We start from the raw sequence: 10559 nt of genomic DNA, 5'->3' as shown, positions 1-10559 counted from the left end.
CGACCATCATCATCACCATCAGTCATCATCATCACCGCCACCATCATTATCACCATCATCCCCACGACCATCATCATCACCACCATCACCACCATCCTCAACCTCACCACGACCATCATCATCATCACCACCACCATCACCACCATCCTCAACATCACCACGACCATCATCATCATCATCACCATCATCATCATCCTCAACACCACCACCACCACCATCCTCAACATCACCACCATCCTCAACATCACCAGAACCATCATCACCATCACCACCATCACCACCATCCTCAATATCACCACGACCATCATCACCACCATCCTCAACAGACGCTGTCTCCCCGACAGACCTGGTCTCCACCTGAGGACGGCTGCTTGCGTTGTGGCCGAAACGTCGTGAGAATTATTTAATAATGTTTTATTTTATTATTTCCATTCTACGTGACTTTACCGAAAGAACCAAGAAGATCACCACGACCATCATCATCACCATCATCACCGCCACCCACCCCCCCCCCTCCCCACGTGCATTCTCACCTGTGCCCCGAACTGATTGCAGGGGAACGCAAGCACCTTGAAGTGAGTGGGGCCCAGCTCTCGGTAGAGCTTCTGCAGGGCCGCGTAGTGAGCCTGCGTGTAGCCACACTCGCTCGCCACGTTCACCACCAGAGACACCTACACAGGTACACACAGGTGTACACACACACACAGGTGTACACACACAGGTAAATACACACAGGTGTACACACACACAGGTGTACACACACACAGGTGTACACACAGGTGTACACACACACAGGTGTACACACACACAGGTACACACACACACAGGTACACACACAGGTACACACACAGGTGTACACACACACAGGTGTACACACACACAGGTGTACACACACACAGGTGTACACACACACAGGTGTACACACACACTCGCTCGCCACGTTCACCACCAGAGACACCTACACAGGTACACACAGGTACACACACACACACACACAGGTGTACACACACAGGTAAATACACACAGGTGTACACACACACAGGTACACACACACACAAACACTCGCTCGCCACGTTCACCACCAGAGACACCTACACACACACAGGTACACACACACACAGGTGTACACACACAGGTAAATACACACAGGTGTACACACACACAGGTACACACACACAGGTGTACACACACACAGGTACACACACACAGGTGTACACACACACAGGTGTACACACACAGGTAAATACACACAGGTGTACACACACACAGGTACACACACACACAAACACTCGCTCGCCACGTTCACCACCAGAGACACCTACACACACACAGGTACACACACACACAGGTGTACACACACAGGTAAATACACACAGGTGTACACACACACAGGTACACACACAGGTACACACACACACAGGTACACACACACAGGTGTACACACACACAGGTGTACACACACACTCGCTCGCCACGTTCACCACCAGAGACACCTACACAGGTACACACAGGTACACACACACACACAGGTGTACACACACACAGGTGTACACACACACAGGTGTACACACACACAGGTGTACACACACACAGGTGTACACACACACACTCGCTCGCCACGTTCACCACCAGAGACACCTACACACACACAGGTACACACACAGGTACACACACACAGGTACACACACACAGGTGTACACACACACAGGTACACACACACACTCGCTCGCCACGTTCACCACCAGAGACACCTACACACACACAGGTACACACACAGGTACACACACACAGGTACACACACACAGGTACACACACACAGGTGTACACACACACAGGTGTACACACACACACTCGCTCGCCACGTTCACCACCAGAGACACCTACACAGGTACACACAGGTACACACACACACACAGGTACACACACACAGGTACACACACACACACAGGTGTACACACACACAGGTACACACACAGGTGTACACACACACAGGTACACACACAGGTGTACACACACACAGGTACACACACACACAAACACTCGCTCGCCACGTTCACCACCAGAGACACCTACACACACACAGGTACACACACACACAGGTGTACACACACAGGTAAATACACACAGGTGTACACACACACAGGTACACACACAGGTACACACACACACAGGTACACACACACAGGTGTACACACACACAGGTGTACACACACACTCGCTCGCCACGTTCACCACCAGAGACACCTACACAGGTACACACAGGTACACACACACACACAGGTGTACACACACACAGGTGTACACACACACAGGTGTACACACACACAGGTGTACACACACACAGGTGTACACACACACACTCGCTCGCCACGTTCACCACCAGAGACACCTACACACACACAGGTACACACACAGGTACACACACACAGGTACACACACACAGGTGTACACACACACAGGTACACACACACACTCGCTCGCCACGTTCACCACCAGAGACACCTACACACACACAGGTACACACACAGGTACACACACACAGGTACACACACACAGGTACACACACACAGGTGTACACACACACAGGTGTACACACACACACTCGCTCGCCACGTTCACCACCAGAGACACCTACACAGGTACACACAGGTACACACACACACACAGGTACACACACACAGGTACACACACACACACAGGTGTACACACACACAGGTACACACACAGGTGTACACACACACAGGTACACACACAGGTGTACACACACACAGGTACACACACACAGGTGTACACACACACAGGTACACACACACAGGTGTACACACACACAGGTACACACACACAGGTACACACACACAGGTGTACACACACACAGGTACACACACACAGGTACACACACACACAGGTAGACACACACAGGTACACACACACAGGTGTACACACACACAGGTACACACACACAGGTACACACACACACAGGTAGACACACACAGGTACACACACACAGGTGTACACACACACAGGTACACACACACAGGTGTACACACACACAGGTACACACACACAGGTGTTCACACACAGGTAGACACACACACAGGTACACACACACAGGTGTACACACACACAGGTACACACACACAGGTGTACACACACACAGGTACACACACACAGGTACACACACACAGGTAGACACACACACAGGTACACACACACAGGTGTACACACACAGCTGTACACACACGTGTACACACACACTCGCTCGCCACATTCACCACCAGAGACACCTACACACACAGACACAGGTGTACACACACACACACACAGGTACACACACACATAGGTGTACACACACACAGGTACACACACACAGGTAAACACACACACAGGTAAACACACACACAGGTAAACACACACACAGGTAAACATACACAGGTACACACACACAGGTGTACCCACACAACAACAACCGCCATTCGCCACTAAGTGGCGGTGACGTCACCACGACGCTTGTGCCAGGCCATGTGCACCTTGAGGCCACGTGAAGTGTCGAACGCCCGCTGGCAGGAGGTCACGGGGCAGACCCAGCAGGTGCCACGGGTCGACTGACCGAGATGACCGAGATGACTGGCTGATGCACCACCTGTGCCCTCTACTGTACCAACTTGCTGTGCTTTAGCCACCCGGCACTCCGCTCGTTGTTGTGAGCGTTGCTCCTCCGCCCTCCGTTGTTGCTGGAGGGCGACTGCCTCCAACTGCCCAGTAGCGTCCTTCACGAGCCTCCTCCACTGAGGCCGATCTTGACACCGCTGGTACCAGTCATCGGCAAGTCCACTCAGCTCCACGTCCTCCTGTACCACGTCACTCAATCTCTTCTCTAGCTCGTGCCGCGCCCGTTTAGCCCCCTCGATCCGGCCGAACAAAAGCTGTTGAGGCATGCGGTGGCTGGGCATGCGGGCTACATGACCCAGCCAACGCAGCCTTGCCTGCCGGAGGAGCTCACCGATGGGACTTTGCTCAGATCTTTCAAGGATTTGTGAGCTCCTCACACAATCCAGCCTGGTAAAACCCAGGATGGATCGTAGGCAGGCCAGCCTAAATGTTTCCAAACGGCGAAGATGCTCCATTAGGGGGGTCCACGTTTCGCAAGCGTAGAGAAGGGAGGGAATGACCGTGGCCGAGAAGACCTGAAGCTTCGTGTGGAGCGACAGACCAGGTAGCTTCCACACAGCGTTACGCAACTGATGAAAAGATAATGCCGCTCGACTGATTCGGAGTGAGACCTCTGCTGATAAACCGGAGCCAGTCATAAGCACACTGCCCAGGTATGGGAAACTATCCACTCTCTCCACAACTGCCCCCCCATCACCGATTGGGAGTTGTGGGGGTGGAGTGTCCGATGGTACAAAATACCCAGGCAGGTGCTTAGTTTTGGTGGGGTTGATGGTAAGGCCCCACCTCTTAGTGGCACGCTCCAGTCTCAGCAGCAGCGTCTCCAACTCCTCCTCTGAATGAGCAGCAATTGCCAGATCATCGGCATACATAACGTGGTTGACCAATAGGGAGCCATCCTTTGATCGCACCCGGGCATCGATCAGCCTCCCATTATATCTGTACCAAATGGAAATTCCCCCGGTACAGCTATTGAAGGCTTCACGAACTACGTGGTCAAAATAGATGTTAAATAATGTGGGAACCAGAGGACATCCCTGTCGCACCCCAAGGTGTACAGGGAAAGGCTCTGACTCCCGGCTACGTAGTTTTACCCGGGCCCGCTCACCATCATGAAGGTCCTTAATGATCGTGAGCAGAGGGTCAGGGACTCCGAAAGCACGAAGAACAACCCAGAGCCCGGGCCTACTGATGGTATCATAGGCCTTGACCAGGTCAATAAAGCAGAGATGTAGGTCTTGTTGGAATTCCCTACACTTCTGCTGTAGCAGACGGACAGAAAATATGGCATCTGTGCATGACCGCCCTTTCCTGAAACCGCATTGGGGCTCTGCAAGCCTCTCCTCAGCGTGCCTAGCAAGGCGATGTTGAATAATCCTTGCCAGATTCACGCATAGACTCACACACACCCTCTCACATACTCACTCACACACACTCATAAACACACACAGACAGAGACTAACTCACACAGACTCACTCACTCACACATATTCACACACACACTCACACACCCACACTGGTCCAGACACACAGACACACACACTCACACATATACACAATCACACTGATCCAGACACAGACACTCACACATATTCACACACAGACACACACACACTCACACACACACAGACACATAGACACACACACACTCACACACAGACACACGCTCACACACAGACACACACACAGACACACACACAGACACTCGCACGCCCCACACCCACAAACGCCACGCAAGCAGTCACGTGACAGAGACGTAATTACATTCACATTGCAATGACACACACACAGACACACATACAGACACACATACACACACACACATAGACACACACATAGACACACACACAGACACACACACTCACATAGACACACACAGACACAGACACACACACACACACACAGACACACATACAGATACACACACACACAGATACACACAGACACACACATAGACAGATTCACACAGACATACACATAGACAGACACACACACACAGACATGCACACATACACACAAAGACACACACAGACATGCACATAGACAGAGACACACAGACATACACACACAGACACACAGCCACCGATCCATACACACAGACAACAAAGCTAAAGATCCCCCGTGTAGCCTCAACAGACTGCCGGGACAAGTGCTGTTAGTAGCGAGTAGCAGCAGCACCTATGAAGGTAGACACAGACAAAGGTCCCCCGTGTAGCCTCAACAGACTGCGTGGGGCAAGTGCTGTTAGCGAGCACCTATGAAGGCCAGCACAGCACACGAGGGGGTGGGTGGCCAGCACCACGCCCGGCCGCCTTTGTCTCCCCAGTGGCGATGTTTACTACACCACCACCACACCAGGCACTCATTTAGGGCTGAGCCGACCTAGGGGAGTCCCAGGACCGGTTCAGATACTGCACTACCGCTCCCCACACATTACAACACACAGATACACACACACACATACACACACATACATACACACAGACACACACACACACAGATACACACACACACATACACACACATGCATACACACAGACACACACACACAGATACATACACACAGACACACACACAGATACATACACACAGACACACACAGATACATACACACACATACATAAACACAGATACACACACACACAGACACACACACAGATACATACACACAGACACACACACAGATACATACACACAGACACACACACAGAGACACACAGACACACACAGATACATACACACAGACACACACACACAGAGACACACAGACACATACACACACATACATACACACAGATACACACACACACAGACACACACACAGATACATACACACAGACACATACACAGATACACACACAGATACATACACACAGACACATACATACACACAAAAACATACACACAGATACATACACACATACATGCACAGATTCACTACACACAGATACATACACACACATACTTACACACAGATACAAACACACAGATACATACACACATACACACACATACATACACACAGACACACACACACAGACACAGACACACACACACACAGATACATACACACACATACATAAACACAGATACACACACACACAGACACACACACAGATACATACACACAGACACACACACGCACAGATACACACACACACAGATACACACACACAGTCACACCTACACACAGACAAAGACACACACACACACACAAAGGTCCCCCGTATAGCCGTTAAGAGGCAGTTGGGGCAAGTGGTGATGACGGCAGAGTGGTGCGAGGCGCTTGGGTGGCCAGCGACGACTCCCGGCCGCCTTTGTATCGCAAGGTACTCGCTTAAGGCCGAGTCGACCTAGGTGTGTGTGTAGCTGTGTGTGTGTACCTGAGTGTGTATGTGTGTGTGTGCCTGTGTGTGTATGTGTGTAGCTGTGTGTGTACCTGTGTGTGTATGTACCTGTGTGTGTGTGTGTGTGTACCTGTGTGTGTATGTACCTGTGTGTGTGTGTGTGTACCTGTGTGTGTGTGTACCTGTGTGTGTGTATGTGTCTGTGTATGTGTGTACCTGTGTGTGTGTGTACCTGTGTGTGTCTGTGTGTGTGTGTACCTGTGTGTGTACCTGTGTGTCTACCTGTGTGTGTGTGTGTACCTGTGTGTGTCTGTGTGTGTGTGTACCTGTGTGTGTACCTGTGTGTCTACCTGTGTGTGTGTGTGTACGTGTGTGTGTACCTGTGTGTGTGTGTGTGTACGTGTGTGTGTACCTGTGTGTGTGTACCTGTGTGTGTGTACCTGTGTGTGTGTACGCGTGTGTGTGTAGCTGTGTGTGTCTGTGTGTGTCTGTGTGTCTGTGTGTGTGTGTGTAGCTGTGTGTGTCTGTGTGTGTGTGTGCCCCGTGCCAGGCTAGGTGCACACACACCCGCACACAGACACACACACCCACACACACCCTCACACCCCCACACACACACGTGGTGGTGGGGGTTGCCCCGTGCCAGGCTAGGTGCACACACACCCACACACACACACACACTCACACCCACACACACCCCCCCCACACACACCCACACACTCTCACATACACCCCCCACACACACACACACACACGTGGTGCCAGGCTAGGCACACACCCTCACACTCACACACACACATCACTCACACACGTGGTGGGGAGTGAGCCCTGTGCCAGGCTAGGTGCACACACACTCACACACACTCACACAGACACACTCACACACACACTAACACACCCACCCACACACGCACACCCACACTGACACACCCACACACACACCCCCACACACGTGGTGGCAGGCTAGGTACACACACACTCACACACACACACGTGATGGTGAGGTTGCGAGCCCCGTGCCAGGCTAGGTGCACACACACACACCCACACAGACCCACACACACTCACACACACCCAGACACTCTCACACAGACACACACTCACACACACACCCACACACCCACAGAGACACACACTCACACACACCCACACACCCACACAGACACACCCACACACACACACCCACCCCACACACACACACGTGGTGCCAGGCTAGGTACACACACTCACACAAACCAACACCCACACACACCCACACACTCACAAAGACACACTCACACAGACACACACTCACACACACCCACACACCCACACAGACACACACACACACACACACACCCCACACACACACACGTGGTGCCAGGCTAGGTACACACACTCACACAAACCAACACCCACACACACCCACACACTCACAAAGACACACTCACACAGACACACACTCACACACACCCACACAGACACACCCACACACACACACCCACCCCACACACACACACGTGGTGCCAGGCTAGGTACACACACTCACACAAACCAACACCCACACACACCCACACACTCACAAAGACACACTCACACAGACACACACTCACACACACCCACACACCCACACAGACACCCACACACACACACCCACCCCACACACACACACGTGGTGCCAGGCTAGGTACACACACTCACACAAACCAACACTCACACACACCCACACACTCACAAAGACACACTCACACAGACACACACTCACACACACCCACACACCCACACAGACACACCCACACACACACACGTGGTGCCAGGCTAGGTACACACACACCCACACACCCACCCCCCCCACACACACTCACACAGACACACCCCCCCCCCACACACCCACACACTCTCACACAAACACACACACTCACACACACCCCCCCCGCACACAAACCCACACACACCCCCCCCCCCACACACACGTAGTGGTGGTGAGTGAGCCCCGTACCAGGCTAGGTACACACCCCAACACTCACCGAACCGCGGAACGCCTCCAACTCCACGCGTCTGCCACGGATGTCTGTGACGGCGTGCGAGTAGAAGTCACGTGGTCCCCTGGGGGTCCCATTCGTGGTGGGGGGCAGCAGCAGCAGCAGGAGGCTCGTGGTGCCCCCCACAATGAGCAACACCAGCACCAGCGTGGCCCCCCGAACTCTGCTGCCCATAGCGGGGGGCGGAGCGGGAGGGGGGGCCTTGCCTGCCCCCCCGGTGAGCGAGGGGGGGCCCCCCTCGCCTGCCCCCCCGGTGAGGGGGATGACCGTGAGGACCCCCGATTCATCCCCAGATGCGCTCATTGCCTGGACCGCCTCGCTGTCTATTCTGCTGTGTGTGTCTGTGTGTGTCTCACTGTGTCTCTGTGTGTCTCTGTGTGTCCCTGTGTGTCTCACTGTGTCTGTGTGTGTCTGTGTGTGTCTCACTGTGTGACTGTGTGTGTCTCACTGTGTCTCTGTGTGTCCCTGTGTGTCTCACTGTGTGACTGTGTGTGTCTCACTGTGTCTGTGTGTGTGTGTGTCTGTGTGTCTCTGTGTGTGTCTGTGTGTGTCTGTGTGTCGCTGTGTGTCGCTGTGTGTGTCTGTGTCTATGTGTGTGTTCCTTTCTCTCCTGTATCTCTGTGTGTCTCTGTGTGTCCCTGTCTCTCTGTGTGTCTCTGTGTGTCTCACTGTGTCTCTGTGTGTCTCTGCGTGTGTCTGTCACTGTCTCTGTGTCTCTCCCTGTCTCCGCGGGTCTCCGCTGAGCGTTGCAAGAATTCTCTCTGTCCTCCCCCACTCGCTCCAACTCTCCCCAAACTCTCCACAAATCTCCCCCAACTCTCCACAACTCTCTACAACTCTCGACAACTCTCCCACAAATCTCTACAAATCTCCCCCCACTCGCTCCAACTCTCTCCCCACTCTCTACAAATCTCCACAACTCTCCCACAACTCTCCACAACTCTCTCCAACTCTCCCCCCCAACTCTCTCCAACTCTCTCCCCACTCTCTACAAATCTCCACAACTCTCCCACAACTCTCTCCAACTCTCTCCCCCAACTCGCTCCAACTCTCTCCCCACTCTCTACAAATCTCACAACTCTCCCACAACTCTCCCACAAATCTCTACAAATCTCCCCCCACTCGCTCCAACTCTCTACAAATCTCCACAACTCTCCCCCAACTCTCCACAACTCTCTCCCCCAACTCGCTCCAACTCTCTCCCCACTCTCTACAAATCTCTACAACTCTCTCCAACTCTCTCTCCACTCTCTACAACTCTCTCCCCCAACTCGCTCCAACTCTCTCCCCACTCTCTACAAATCTCCACAACTCTCCCACAACTCTCTTCCTTGCCCCTCCCCCCACATTCCTGCGCCATTCCATCTGCATGTGGGGAGCGGTGGTGCAGTGGTTAGCGCACTGTGTGTGTGTGAGTGGGGAGCGGTGGTGCAGTGGTTAGCGCACTGTGTGTAGTGTGTGGGGAGTGGTGGTGCAGTGGTTAGCGCACTGTGTATGTGGGGGGAGCGGTGGTGCAGTGGTT

At 53.0% G+C, this 10559-nt stretch overlaps 1 protein-coding gene across 1 annotated transcript in view; it reads right to left on the bottom strand.

Moving 5' to 3' along the window:
* The window catches only part of LOC144952438 (glutathione peroxidase 7-like), a 15062-nt gene extending 4830 nt beyond the window's left edge, over window positions 1-10232 (bottom strand). The window contains exons 1-2 of the mRNA XM_078882844.1: window positions 9023-10232; window positions 534-671 (exon numbers count right to left, since the gene is read on the bottom strand). Of these exons, the coding sequence (XP_078738970.1) occupies window positions 534-671; window positions 9023-9340 (456 nt within the window). The 5' untranslated portion in view covers window positions 9341-10232. The remainder of the gene's footprint in view (window positions 1-533; window positions 672-9022) is intronic.
* Between the last annotated feature and the right edge of the window lie 327 nt (window positions 10233-10559).

Source organism: Lampetra fluviatilis, chromosome 67 (genome assembly GCF_964198595.1).
Source record: "Lampetra fluviatilis chromosome 67, kcLamFluv1.1, whole genome shotgun sequence".
Lineage (NCBI taxonomy): Eukaryota > Metazoa > Chordata > Hyperoartia > Petromyzontiformes > Petromyzontidae > Lampetra > Lampetra fluviatilis.
Note: the sequence above shows the minus strand (reverse complement) of the source record. Positions and strands in the feature narration are given on the sequence as shown.